We start from the raw sequence: 15404 nt of genomic DNA on the forward strand, positions 1-15404 counted from the left end.
TTCATCTGAGTTTAAGACCAGATTTTTTTTTCATGTCCTGATACACAAAACCTCAGAATTTAAAGAGAGCTTACTTTAATGTTTACCATGACTCTATATACAGAAAACTAAATGTAAATTTGCCATCCAAGAGGCACAGCATTAGGACTGCACTGACTGATTTTAGTACAGAATGTTGAGGATGAGTCACGTTAAACAGTTTCTTTTGTCAAGAGAAACAATGATTTCAAATTTGGGGTGAGAAAACAGGACTGGTAAATAAAACTAGTTCCCAGTATAACCAAACATTTAAAATGTCTTCACCTCTATTAACTCATTCACTGCCATTGACGTCTATAGACGTCAATTACGTTTTTCAATGGGAGGGGCTAGAATACAACCTCGGGCAGCTTGTCAGTGAATATCAGACTGCTTGAAATGTATTTTTCACAAAAAGCTCGTTTTCTCCCTTTTTTTGGTCAAAACAGGCATTTTTGGTGGAACCCACCTCTCTTCTACAGCTGATTACTAAAGAATGGAAAATGGTAGAAACAAGCTTTTTTTTGGATGAAAGAAGAGAGTCTGTTCTTCATATTGGTAGGTTCAGCGTTTATATGATCATAACACACAGTTTTCTGTGGCTCTTCAAAAATGAGTAAAAATGCTCAAAAACCCTGGCAGTGAATGAGTTAATAATTACAGTGATTCAAGTAAATTAAATGTCATGCCAAGCTGTAGAAGAATGTCTCATTGACTCTGAGACACCACAGACACCAGATCACGATTACTGTGGATTACTAGGATACCCACACCCAACAGCCGAATAATATGACGATCTGGCTGTTAGGTGTGGTGACTGAGCTGGAAAAATGCTTATCTTAAAACTGTCATCACTACTGGCAACCACTTAACCACTTGTTGATACAATATGAGCATGATGTTATATTTACCAAGGCATTAAACTAGTGATGGAGACTATAAACCTATCAGTAAAGTACAACAGTTTAAGTGAGCTATTTTCATAGACTGCAACCATAGACTATGCGATCAGAGAATCAGCCCCCTCTTTGGTTTTAGGCTAGTTAACTCTTTTTGATAAGCTGTTTTCGCTACTCAGCTCTGTGCTATATTATGTATTATTTGTTATTCTCTTAGTTTCTGGGTTAATAAGGTTCTTAAGGTGTTATTTATGGGCACTACTATGACAAATAACCATAATGTATATTGATGTTTCTATTCAGGCCATCGGCCGTTTTTGCAGCTGTGCAGCTAAAATAACACCGTCTGTCAAAACAGCTTGTGTGTGTATGTGCGCACATTCACACTCTACAACAGTCCGTTTTAGCAGCAGTAATTTATTATTCATAGGAGGAAGAGGCTCATCTTGCCGCTTCACATTGTTCCCCCACCTCTCAAACAAAATTGCCCGCTGAAAAACACACACACTGTGCCCACCTTCCTCCTGTACACACTCATCCCACGAGTGTCCCTTTGAGACTCATAAATAAATCAAAGATTTTACCAGCACTGCTCTCCCAGACCACCATCTGTTCCCTGTGGGACATGGACTCCTTTCTCTGCAGCTCTGTGGTTCTTCCTGGTGTCTCGTTACCCAGCAAGGACGCCCTGCTTCATCACAGGATGCTAAAGCTTACCAAAACTGTACCCTGGTGGAACACAAGTTTTACCCCATCACTCTTCAGTGTTCGTTTGTTGGCCCCACTGTCCCATTTGTCATTTTTCTTTTGCTCAAAGTGGAGCTCAAGGAAATAAAGACAATGGATGAGCGGCACTGTGCTAAACAATCTATTAAACAAGAGGAAAAAGATTCAGGAAGGCATGGTGCTGGCAGACTACAACTTCTTCCACTGCTGCTCAGTGTCAACGAGGAACAGATGGCTTAGATCTCCTGTAAAATATCAAATAATTTCCACTATCTTCTGCTAGTTGTTAACTCATTCACTGCCAGCCATTTTCAAATCAGGTAACTCCCCACTGCCAGGGTTTTTGAGCATTTTTACTCATTTTTGAAGAGCCACAGAAAACTGTGTGTTATGATCATATAAACGCTGAACCTACCAAAATGAAGAACAGACTCTCTTCTTTCATCCAAAAAAAAAAAGCTTGTTTCTACCATTTTCCATTCTTTAGTAATCAGCTGTAGAAGAGAGGTGGGTTCCACCAAAAATGCCTGTTTTGACCAAAAAAAGGGAGAAAACGAGCTTTTTGTGAAAAATACATTTCAAGCAGAAAAGTGCCTTTGACACTAATATTTCTTGCTTTGTGACACCTCTAACATATAAAATAGTTTTTCACTTCTATAAAACAGAAATAACACTGAGAAAGGTTATGTTTTATCAAAACAATTTATTTACAAATATATGAAAAAATAAAATTCACTGACAAGCTGCCCGAGGTTGTATTCTGGCCCCTCCCATTGAAAAACGTAATTGACGTCTATAGACGTCAATGGCAGTCAACGTAAGTTTTTCAATTGACGTCTATAGACGTCAATGGCAGTGAATGAGTTAAAAATGACTCCTGACTTCCATTAAGCAATAAAGTTAAAATCTGTTTTTCTTCTGAACTCAGTGACTCTGTCCTTCACTTTGACACATTTCATACCATGGCATAGGTTAAAGGCCCAGTGATTTGTGTTTTAATTTAGTTAGTTCTAATGATACAGTGCTTTTATTGTAGTGGATTTTTTAAAAATTGAGAACATTTAACAGAGAGATTTAAAAAAAAATTGAGAAAGTTTAGCAGGATAGACCCAGACATACTGAATTTTACTCCAGAAAACACAATGTCCCCCCGTCATGTCTTTAGAGATCCCTTACTGCTAAACAAACAGTGACATCTTTTAAACTTCATAGCTCTAGTTAGTATCAGAGTTCAGCTGCTTTGGCTTTGGTCAGGACTTTGAGGTCAGTTGGCATCTTTCCGTCACTAAAATAGGAGCAATAAATATTTGTTGGGAAGCTTTTCTTGTTGGCTTATCTCTTCCCTTCTGACAGAAACTCCATTCCGGGTTTCTCTGAGGCGTGGGCTTTTATCATCAGAGTTCATCCTTTAACCTATAACAAAATTAAAATATTCTCAAGCATGATCAACGGTTAATTACGGTACCGGCCGGAGTACCGGGAGCAGTTTGGAAGAACAAAAAGACGCGGAGACTGTTCTAAATTGTCATTCCAAACTAACTCAAAGTTTATTCTTTGTGCAGCAGTTTTTTATAGGCAGACAACAAGTTTCAGTTTCAGACCCTGCCCACTGGGTGGGGTGGTGTCCTGACAGTTGGAATCCTTTGTTCAGCAAGGGCAATAAAAATGCACTCACAAGACCTATAAATTTTACACAGAAGTCTTCTACATCCTGAGTTCTGACACAAAAACCAGTATCTAGTTTCACGGCAAAAGGAGATGAGGTTGAAACAAAGGGCATTGCAAACAATACTCAGCAAATGCTACCATGGTATCAAAATATCACAACACCTTCTCTCTCTCTCACACACAGTGTCAGTAGAGGAAAGAAATTGTGAGAGTGTGACCATGAAAGTTTGCATACTATGCCCTAGAAAGCATGTTTCATAGCTGTTGTTTGTTCTCACATTTCTGCTTTTTTTTCTACTGTCTGAAACACGTATGTGTGAAAATTATAAAAAAAATAAAAAAATTAATCGTGAAAGGGTAATACTATTTTACAGCACTGTCCTTCCTGGTTTTTTTTGTTGTTGTTTTTTTTTTTTTTTGGGGGGGGGGGGGGGGGGGTTGATGGGGGGAGGGGTTAAAAAAGTCTCTGTTTGTTTATACAGATTTTCCTTGCTTCTTTGTGGACATCTGCGTAGCGCTCATAAGATTCCCCTGTGCCTGATCATTTTCACCTCTGTTTAAACAGTATTGCTTCTCTCCTTATCAGTTCTCCATTTGCTCTTTACTTGTTCCTCTTTTGCTCTCTGTTTTTTAGAATCCTGCTGTGGTTTTGAAGCCCTTTGGACTTTGTCTATCTCAGCTATTAAAGGTTCATCTTTTGCGATTTAACGTCCCTCTGCATCCTGCATTTGCAGACCCTCACGAACCTTTACAGAGGAGTAATACTCCCATTTTGAATTCTAAAAAACACACAATGTCCAGCATTGTTGCATCTTGAACAATATTTAAAACTTAACAGTGGTTGTGTGTGTTACCAGGTACCATTAGTTAGTTTGCGCAAGGGCAGAGAAGGGACCTGATAACTTCACTACCTTTCCAAAAAAACCAGTGAGTTCCACTTGACGCCTTCAGAATCAGTTAATTTTTTATACGATAGCTTTAGCGTATTAAATGAAGCCATTAAAAACATTAGACGATACAAATTTTATTTTGACACAGAAGGATGAGGATGAGCCTTGTATCAAAATGTAGCTAAGAAATTGACCTTTGAAATGCTGAAACTTGTTTAGGTCCAGCCACTTGCCCACCTGCATGTTTCGCACTGCCCAAATGTGTCGAGGCAACTGTTGCTGTGATTTGGCGGTACATAAATAAAATGTAATTCAATTTTTCAGCCCTCAAAATTGAACGTAAGATATCTTCATGGACACATACAGGCTAAAAAATGTTGGAAAAAATAAGGCAGTTTAAAAAGTACCAAGTTGCACCCCAAACCTATGTGCTTATAGGCTTCATAACTCATATTATGAAGGTCAGATTTCACTTGGCTACATTAAATATACTCAAGTTAGCATAAATAAAAGATTGATGGTCCTGGTTCTACATCACTAACTGCCCTAAATAGCCATTTGCTGACCATAAGACAGCATCCTGACCTACTGATGGTTTAGAAGAGGCTTTTCACAACCACATGCAGCCTGATTTACACACCAGCTGCACTATGTCTTTGCAAAGAAAAAGAAGGATCAAGAGTCTAAACTGCAAAACTGCAACCAATAACAAGGCTGGCTCTAATCGCCTGCATTCAAGAATGGGTATACATAACATGTAGACTAATGGTTACTGAATAGTTAGCTTTATGCAACAGCAAGAGATTTGCAGGCAGTCTCCACTCACTGAGTTAATCACTGGATTAATTGAGTAATATAGTGGTACGGTCTACGTAGTGGTGGGGTGAGCCGGCATGTGTGTGCGCCTGTGTGTGCGCCTGTGTGTGTGAGGGAATCTTTGCTTCCTCAGGAGATGGCGTGAATGGGGTCTTTTGTGTGCACACGTCACAGTGCTTACACCCACTCAGCTAAGCAGGCGGTCTCGAAACCTTGCAGAAACTTTAACAAGGACATTGTGGCGAAACAATGCACCGAACGGAAACAATCGGGGTCAGGGTTAGCAAATATAATCCTTGAGCCGTTTGCTGTGTGGGTCAATCGACTCTGAAATGGGGCACCTCAAGGCTAGAGGGTCACACTCTGTGTGTGTGTGTTCCTGTCTAGCTATCTTTGTGAGGACCGAAATCTGCATTCTACTATACTTGTGAGAACCAACAGTCACTTGTGAGGACACACACACCGGTGCTCACAAGTTTGAAGGCCTTTTTGAGGCTCAAAATGTGGTTTTAGTGTCAGGGTTACAATTAGGTTATGGTTAGGTTTAGGGTTAGGGTTAGGCATTCATTTTTAATGGTAAAGGGGCTAGGGAAACCATCATGTCAATGAAGGTCCACACTAAGCTAGCTGAACGGGGTTGTGTGTGTGTGTGTGTGTGTGTGTGTGTGTGTGTGTGTGTGTGTGTGTGTGTGTGTGTGTGTGTGTGTGTGTGTGTGTGTGTGTGTGTAAAAAGAAATAGGATATGAGGTTCGTTCGTATGTTTGTGTTTGGTTTGAGGGCCCAGATTTAAAATAATGACACAATCAAAACCAATGAAGTGTGATTTCAACAAGAGTGAAAGCACAAAACACAATTGCTTGGATTATGCGGATCAGACTGCAGCTTTACTCTGCTTCTGTGGTGACACAAACTACTGGCATGCATGCCAATCAACAACTTATTTCTTTCTCCGATATGAGCTTAGAGGGTGTTCACAGTTAAGCAGAAAAATCACAGTAAATTTAAATAAAAATCCTTGTTTCCCCTCCATACCCAGCTTCAGATGTGTTTTATAACAGCACAGTGAAGTAGACTAGTGTCTTGGCTTGCAGGAAGGAGTGCGTGTGTGTGTGTGTGTGTGTGTGTGTGTGTGTGTGTGTGTGTGTGTGTGTGTGTGTGTGTGTGTGTGTGTGTGTGTGTGTGTGTGTGGGTTTGCTGATCACATCGGACCATCCTCTGCAAGACAACAGCGTCTCTGTCTCTAGGTACAGGAGCACTCTAAAGGACCTGCATCATTTGATAACTGCCACCACAGGCAAGTTCCCGTCAGCTGTGTAAATAGAAACTAAAAGCAGCCAGCAGGTTAGGATTGTACGTGTTAGAGCAAGGATTGCGGTGAGGTTGACACACTTTCCGCTCTGGGCCTTTGAGTACAACAAATGTTCTTTTAAAATGTGCTCCACTTGTCTGCTTTTCGTAATTGGGTAAATGTGAATACCAAAGGAGAGATGGAAAAGGGACATTTATAAAAGTTTCCACATCAAAAAAAATTAAGACTGTAATAAGCTGACCTATATTAGCTCATGAAGAAATGTTACAAAATTATTTTAAGGGGCATAAATCATTCCTTGTTAAGGCTTAAGAGTGAGGCCAAAGACATGTAACATGTTGTGTAATTTCAATGACTTTATCAGTTCAGTGGGCTCAGCAGTGAGCCACAGATGTTCCAGCTGGTACATTCAACACAAACCAGTTACCGTCAGTTACACTTCCGGTTTCAAATTCTAAAGTAAAACACTTTACAACATGGGAGGTAATGCCCACATTTCATTTAAGAAGAAAAATAAAATAAAAAACAATAATTATGGGCATTATTTATCTTTACCTGCAACGAAACAAGTCAGAAAGCTAATAGCAAAACTGCTATTTAAAATACTTAGTACATAAAATCCCCCCAGTCACTGGCTCTTTTATTTGGCAGGCCTCTAAGTTAGCTCCCAAATATTTAGAACATGTGACATTCAACATCATTTAATAAACCTCTTAGACCTGTTTTTGTTTTTAGACGCATAAAGTTTCTTACTTTCAGAGTAGATCTTCATTTTTTAGTGTAGCTTGACGGTGCCACAGCATCCTGTGTGCTCGTCACAAAACGACGAGGAAACTTACCGGTAAATGTTTCTGTTAGTTTATCGCTGGCACGTCTTCAGCGTGTCTGTGCTCAGGCTCTGTCTGTGACGGCTCCGTTCATATGTTCATCCATCGGCTCTCACTCTGCCTGCTGATGCTGTGCGCTGCCCGGTCCGGAAGTGACACGCGCGCTGTGTTGTTGTACGAGGACGACTTGGATGGCGGGTTGGGAGGGAGAGGGTGGGCATTCTTTGAGTTATGATTGGACTCGCGGAGGTGGCGCGTGCTAGGGGCCGGCCGACATGGAAGGAAGGCTCGACATGACCGCATGGGTTACTGACGGTCACAAAAGAGCAAGACGTCACGAGCACGACACCCGCACACAAACCAGTGCGCGAAGCCCGAATTCACCTTTATAGACAAATTTAAGATGGGATGCTTGTCGCCATGACAACGCGCGGTGTCGAGCTCCTCGGTGGTGGGAGATTCCTGCCTGGGTGTTTGTTTAATGTATATAATCATTAGCTCATGCAAAATAGTGTTCGTATAAACGTAGTTATTTTTATGTGTAAAACCACACAGACAGCGGTTTAAAATCAACCTCTGGGTAACACTTCAGACCTTACTGTTTCTTCACACTCATCCCTTTACTGTAACCTTACTGTTTAACAGTACACACTGTTAAACAGTAAGGTTTTAACCTGGCATCATCAGAACAATTTGAAGTTTTTTAATGTTTCAGTTAAAGTGTGCTTTAAATCTCTGCATCTTCTTTTTTATCACAACAATGAAAGTCTTATTGAGCCTATTAATGACAAACCTCCCTCTGTGTGAGCGCACTGTAACATCATGGCATCAACAACAACACTGGACTTAAAACCTGTTTTCATTCTATCCTGTACTGTCGTCAATAGATAAGTTAGAAAAAGATAGACTATTCCAGAAAATAATATATTTTTTAAAGCTTTTACTATTATTAAAGGGTCTAAACTTGCCTGTGATATGACACACAATGCTAATCTGACATTTCATTGTACTGTATACTACGATATTTCATATAATGAGTTGTGAAGTTCAAGTGTTTTTAACAACCTGTTTTTTATTTTTGTAGAATTCATCAACATCTGTGGAGGGATGTATTTGAATATCTCCAGTGACACTTTTGCTAACCTGGAAGCTAAGAGAGGGCTTAATCCTGACCAAGCGACAGATCTCAGTGCTTTGCATAGATGTTACATCCTCCGTGCAACAATTCCACTAAGAGAGCAACGATCATTCTCTACGATCAGACAAAAACCTGTCTCTTTCTGCTGCTGTGGTTGAAGCATAGCAAGATAACAGGGAACAGATAAAACAATAAATACTTTAACTTCAGGTATGAATCCGAAAACTGAAAATCAACTCTATTACCTATTTGCTTTTTGTCCAGGTGTATGGCAGTGCGATTGTTATGTCTGTACTGAATAATGCGATTTTAATCACATAAAGTAAAATTGACTGACTTTATGTGATTAGGACACTGAAAAAAGAGACTGAAACAACATTGTACATGTTTCTCATCATATCTACTTTGCAACAAGTTATTCTTTACTTACTTTGAACAATGTTCGTCCCAAAATCGAATCAGGTTTGATGACTAAAGAGTCGACGCTTAAACGCTTTAGAGTGGACATTTCTATATGGAGAACTGTAATCTTTCATTCTGAATCATTCTTAGACTTGAAAATAGGTCATCCAACTTAGATTGCTTTTGAAAGTATCATTGGAATGTGTACTCTGTTGATTTGATTAGAAACAGACTGAATATGTTTGCAAGCAGCAAATATATGATCATGTGTTTGCTTCAGTTCTCTCCGGGTACTCCACAGCTTCCTCCCAGGTCCAAAGACATGCAATTATTGAGGTTAGGTTCATTGGTCCTGGACCTGTCCAGGGTATACCCTGCCTGCCCACCCCCACCCCACCCTGTGTGATGGGAGTGCATCACTACTAGTCAAATGTTTCTTCACACTCATCCCTTTACGGTGGTGTTTTCAGTCAGCCCTAAAAGGGTTCTCTGTCCTTTTTGACATTTCAATTCATTATTTTGAGCTAGTTCACATACTGCTACTCTTTTTCAATACATTTTTCTTCCCTGAAATTATTTAATCTGACTTTCGCCTTGGGCTCCAACAAACAGTTTTCTCCTCAGTATTACAAATAGTAGTGCATTTTGTTTTCTATGAGAGAACTTGACTCTTATTTGCTATCTGTCCTGTCAGTGGTGCTTTTTTAAATGTTTCATATATGTTAAGACAGAAAATGAAGAAAAATACTATTTACTATGAAAATAGCATTCATTTTTAATTACATTATCTTCTTTAAAGTATAATATTACTTTCCCTCCTTAAGACAACTCATAATATTTATGACAAATGTGAAAGAAAATATGAACAACAGACATCAAATTAATATAGCGCAAGTAAGTTATATTTATAATTCAGGCTAAAAATGAATGAAATTGATCTCTGTTAAAATGCCAGATATTTGTGATTTTACTTTTAAAAGTTTTCCCATCTTTAATGTGACCAATTGAATTGGATTTTTCAATTCAATTCTATTCATGTGGAACCGAATCACAACAGCAGCCACCTGAGGGTGCTATATATCAAAAGTTTAAGTGCAGGATAAAACCTCCAGGAGAACCAGGCTCAGGGAGATGCAGCCATCTGCCATTGTAGAATAAACCTGCATAAACTGCATAAGTTTATGAACTTATGCAGTTAAGTTCATAAACGTTCATATAAGTTCATATAAGTTGCATAATCACTTTACATCACCAGAAGAGCACCATACCCTTGGTGAAGTATGGTGGAGGCAATATCATGGAACTAGGTCTTTAGTCAAGGTGAAATGAATAATGAACAGTTCCAAATACCAGTCAACTTTGGACAAAAACCCAGAACATGTTTTTTTTATTTTTTTTATTTTCTAGTCTTACCATTTTCAGAAGTGGTTTGGCTTCTTTTTCCTCAAAATCCTCCAAGTCCCAAAGCCTTCAAAAGAAAAAATAGAGGTTTTCTCTTGGCATTTACACTTCATCACAAACAGAGTTTCAGGTGTGAGGTGGATGATCTGTAGGTGTCACAGTAACTTACTGCTCTTTGAGTGTCTGTTTGCTCTTCTCCACCAAAAAATCCCCCAGATCTTCAGCAGTGATGTGTGATAGGATTTTGTTTTCCTTTTAAAGTCTAAGGAACTCCATCATCATTGCAATCTAAAAATAAAAGGAGACATTTAAACCACCACCACTCTCAGGTCCTCAGAAATGATCTCATATCAGTCACTCATGTCAGTTTTGGTTTAGATGGGTGTGGGTCTCACATAAGCCCTGTAGCTCGGAAGATGCCAGCAGATCTTCAAAGCTGTCTTGTAAATGAGTTACTGGAAGCTTTTCAACACAGTGCAATCTGGTGACATCTGGTGGCCAAAAATATGAAGAGCAGCTTAAATCTACAAAATAAAATGAACCTCTTCATTACGACTGCCCACTCTACAGTGGGGTTCACAAATTTGTCTGAAATTGGGCCACAATAGATGAAAAATACACACACACACACACACACACACACACACACACACACACACACACACACACACACGCACACATATATATTTCTCTCTGTGTGTGTGTGGGTGTATGCAAGGAACAAAAATAAAGGAGATAAGGGGGATCATGAAAATCATTAAAAGTGAGGTTTTATTAACAAGACATCTAACTCAAGGGGCTAAGACAGATCAAGCTCTTCTAAAAAAATTGTGCAATTTAATTGCCTGGGGCTTATTTATTATCTTCAGAGATTTACACAACAGGGAGAGTTCATTTAAGAGCAGACCATGAATCTTATCTTGCGGTAATGAACCGTTTTTTAACACAAGCTTCAAAATGCTTCAGAGAGCTTCATTTTGCCCTCATTAAATTTAGTGTTTATTTGCTGGTTTGTTGACGGTAGGGCTGGGTATCGTCTCTGATTTCAATAATTGATTTGATTCCGATTCACAAGGTCCCGAAATTTTTCCTGAGAAAGTCAGAAATATAATAATTCTAAACTGTTTATTGTAAAGTGGGCGATAAACAAACAAGAGAGACTTGCGACAGAAAAGCCGATCAGCTGAACACTGATCAGTTTCATGATTGAAGTAGCAATTGGGGGAGAGAATAGGGGAAGAAGAAGAAGAGGCAGCTGCGCAGACACAGAATAACTCCAGCTTTGCGTTTTTTATTTTCATTCTAGCTGAAGTACAGGACTAATCGCGTTCCTTTTAACCTCAATATGGATACCTCAATACCATTTTCTTCTGTTTATCTGTGATAAGATTGCTTTCAGAGCCGGGGTCCGTTCTTCGTACCCCGCTAAGTAAGTTAGCTGGATTTGATTGTTGACGATTTCGCGTGATCTTGGATCGTTCGGTTCTCCGAAGCTCATCCGGGACTTGCTGCCATAGCAACAGATCCGTAAGCGTAAACCTGCTCGGGAGCAGGTTTACTTCATGTAAACAGGATTAGATCGCGGCCACTCAGGTATGTCCGCTTCATTTATACGAAAGCAACAGCGATATTTTACCACTGTTTTACCATAAATAAATATTATCAATGTAACTAAAGTTAATGCAGTACTTGATCCTTTTATTGATTTCATACAGATACATACAGGTCATTTCCTAAAAAAATGGAAATGTACTATTAATCATTCTATTTCATGTATTTGATTATTTCAGATGTAATTCATATTTCAGAGTAGTAATTGTAAATTACTTCGTGTAATCTTGATGAGAGACCACGGCTATAAAAGCGAAGGTGGATTTGGGAAGCCTGTCGCAGCCATGTCCTGTCCGTATAAGCGAGCCACCCATTGCGGAAGGTGCAAGATTGATAAGGAGAGTTCTCAGAATTCAGCGTATATTGCGGGATAGACAGGATCCTTTAGCTCAGCGCGACAGTGTGCTCATAGAGAGATATCGATTTTCCCGTGAGGGTATTATTTACTTAACCAACTTGTTGACGAGGGGGTGCAGGACCACCACCTGTCTTTTTTTGCTCTGCCCTTTTCTTGGTTGCTGTTATAAACAAACAAACAGATTATTTCAGGGTCTCTTTGCAAGAGACTAAAAGCAATATAAGTGATAAATCTTACCATTCTGTAGAATATTCTTATATTTCACTTTTACTTGTTCCCATGTTCTAGTGGGCCCTGTCGTGGCTCTAATGTGAAAGAGGATATAATGTAATATAATATAATAAATCTACCCTACTGCCTACTGGTGTTGGCCAGAGGGGCCGATGGCGCGATATGGCAGCCTGGCTTCTGTCAGTCTGCCGCAGGGCAGCTGTGGCTACAACCGTAGCTGCCTCCACCAGTGTGTGAATGTGAGAGTGAATGAATAGTGGTATTGTAAAGCGCTTTGGGTGCCTTGAAAAGCGCTATATAAATCCAATCCATTATTATTATTATTATTATTATTATTATTATTATTATTATTATTATTATATAATATTATATAATAATAATAATAATAATAATAATAATAATAATTATTATTATTATTATTATTATTATTATTATTATTATTAAATTACTTACGAGTTTAATTTGTCAGCAACTTTCTGCCAGCCCTCTCGCCTTGCTTTTGCAGCCTTTGCAGTGTTCCCTTGCGTTTTAATTAAACTCTGAAACTCCTGAAATCCCTCAATCAAGAGTTCTTGCTCTGCTGCCGAAGAATACCGAGCGCGCTCCTTCGACATTTTCGCCGACCAATCAAAGGGTTGCCGATCAATGTTTCTACTATCGATGCGTAGCCCCTGTTAAGCCACCCAGTGATCTCACATTACTTCATCCAGCTATACTAATCGTCAACAACAGGTGTGTTCGGAGAACCGGAATAGCGAGCTCAAAGTTAGCGCGATGATTTGATCTTGGATGTGTCATTTGATCTTGGATGTAGTAAGCGAGGTACGAAGAATGGACCCCGTAGCACAAGGAAGGGGGAGGGTGCAGCCAACGTCCTCGGCTTTAATTGGTCCAGGCCAGAGTCGACCATGACCAATTGGCCAATCCACTACCTTTCATTGTTTATACCGCTACAAAAAACAAACAAACAAAACAACAACAACAACCACAACAAAGCAAACATCTGCCCATCTGCCAACGGAAAATCACCATCGGCCCACACATCTGTTTGACCGTCCCCAGTTAATTCACAACGCCAGATAATCCAGAACACTGGCGCCACAGAACACCTGTCGCACCTCCATCAGCGGGCACTCCCGCATCAGGTGTACCAGCAGCCCACACTTATAGCGGTACTCCTGCCCCAGTTTCTCGGGTACAGTACCGGTCACTTCCAAGTCCTGGGGAGGCAGAATGGAGGGAAACGGGTTAGTCGACTGCAACGGCGGTGTCCGCTCCACCAGAGCGGTGCCAGGGGGCTTCCTTCTTGAGTCCCCTTTAAAGTAATGATAGCCTACTTGAAAATAGGTTAGGTGCTGCATTGCTTCAGCCCAAGCCTGTTCGGTCAGCACACGCAGTCTGTGTAATATTTAAATAAAGGTTTTGACCTTCAGCTTAAAGGAGCTTCGGGTTTTGTTTGTTTGTTTGTTTGTTTTAATATCTTGCACACTGTAGTACACTGTACAGTGTAATTACTGTACTTTTATTTTCTGAAAAGCTACTTTAAAGCTTCAAAACCTTTTTGGACAGAACTGAAGTATAAAAGTACGCGTTCCAAGGTTTATGTCGGGGCCCATGGGGTCAGGGGTCAGGCGTAAATTCAATTTCCTCAGTGTCTTTGGCAAATAAATTTAACTTACTAATATGTATTTTGAAGATGTTCAGCTACTTTCCAACCTTGAACCTTCTTTTCGGTGTGAACTTCAGCTTTCAGGTGAATGATTCGGTGTATTTCAGTTAAATTTAACAAGTTTCCCAAATATTTTAGCAATTACAGTATTTCAGCTAAAAAATATTCGCGTATCAGCTTTCGCACTGCATTTTCTTCAGGGAACGCATTCTCTAGTTATGATGATGATGATGATGATGATGATTTCTCCAGCACGCAACAATGTGTTACCGATTGTTTGAAGTAAAATTAAATAGCTAAAAAGCTGTAAATAAATAGCTTAACCTTTTTGTAGGTCTGTGTCCCGGAGCTCACATGCTGCATTGCAAAAATTGAACAAATATATATCTAAACGTTTTCCTTATATTAAGAATGAACATAACGGCTTATGTTAAGTTCTAAATAAAGTTTTGTGAGAGTAAAAAAAAAAGAATAATCACTCAGGCACCTCTGCAGACAACTACAACCGGCTAGTGAGGGTCCTTTTCCTCCACATAGCTGGTGACGATTAGCAGCGAACATGCCGACTGTCGGAGTTAAACGGGATCTTCTATTCAAAGCTTTGGGTAGAAGTTACAGTAAGTCATATTTACTGTATTTTCCGGTAACCTTTAATCTGCTCGTCTGTTTTCTCTTTTTTTTTATTTTTGCTTCTAAACGACAGAGTTAGGTCAGTACGTTGTGAACTCGCTGTCTGATTGTTAGCAATGTAGCAGCTGCTCATGAACTGTAGAGCTAATTTTAACTGCCTTCATTTCTAATTATTAAAGAAAGTACCACTTATTTGATGGCGAGTTTATTTTGGTTTATTTGTTAACTTATGTATTTTTTGCGATAAGGAAATAGTACTAGTTCATTTCTATCTGCCTGTTGACTGACAGCGTGATTGCATCATTTCCTCCGCTTCCTCCTGTCATTTAAGCCTCTGGGTTTGTTCAGAATCACTATCCTGTCAGCTTGTTCGTTGCCAAAAGTGTCCACCAACAGATTAAGTCTGCAGTTTTTATTATTTTTATGTTTTGTTGCTATTTTTACTGCATAAAGTCTTTAACATCAGTTTTTATCATCTTTTTTTATAAATATAAAATGGTCATCACGTTCGTTTGTACAATGCACTTGTTGGAGGACAACATCAAAAATGACCATTTCATATATTTGCAGTGCTGCTTGATTTTCTTGTATTGTTAATGGAGTCTGGGACATGTAATCGATTAGATAAACATTGTCATGAATTCCCTCTTACTTTCGCTGTTTTGCTTCCACCACGATAAAATCACACTTCCTGCACAGGTCTCTCACCGCGGTAAAGTGAGCCGTCATTTGTGAGCCGCGGTCAAGCCAGCCGCCTACTATCCGCCGCATAAATTTCCTTGCGCTTTTACACCAGTCTTTACGGTAGCGC

The 15404-nt window shown here is 39.6% G+C and overlaps 2 protein-coding genes across 3 annotated transcripts in view; one reads left to right on the forward strand and one right to left on the reverse strand.

The window, feature by feature from the left end:
* acsl3a (acyl-CoA synthetase long chain family member 3a) overlaps positions 1 to 7311 on the reverse strand; it is a 46193-nt gene extending 38882 nt beyond the window's left edge. The window contains exon 1 of one of the 2 annotated variants that reach the window (XM_085379486.1): positions 7166 to 7311. The gene's annotated coding sequence lies outside the window, so the exon portion shown is untranslated. The remainder of the gene's footprint in view (positions 1 to 7165) is intronic. The other variant, XM_085379487.1, reaches the window with a different exon arrangement.
* A 7134-nt stretch (positions 7312 to 14445) lies between these two features.
* The window catches only part of farsb (phenylalanyl-tRNA synthetase subunit beta), a 34243-nt gene continuing 33284 nt past the window's right edge, over positions 14446 to 15404 (forward strand). The window contains exon 1 of the mRNA XM_085379450.1: positions 14446 to 14580. Within this exon, the coding sequence (XP_085235576.1) occupies positions 14523 to 14580 (58 nt within the window). The 5' untranslated portion in view covers positions 14446 to 14522. The remainder of the gene's footprint in view (positions 14581 to 15404) is intronic.

Source organism: Rhamphochromis longiceps, linkage group LG14, assembly GCF_057381845.1.
Source record: "Rhamphochromis longiceps isolate RC_006_pf linkage group LG14, R_longiceps_female_GT1.1, whole genome shotgun sequence".
Classification (NCBI taxonomy): Eukaryota; Metazoa; Chordata; class Actinopteri; order Cichliformes; family Cichlidae; genus Rhamphochromis; species Rhamphochromis longiceps.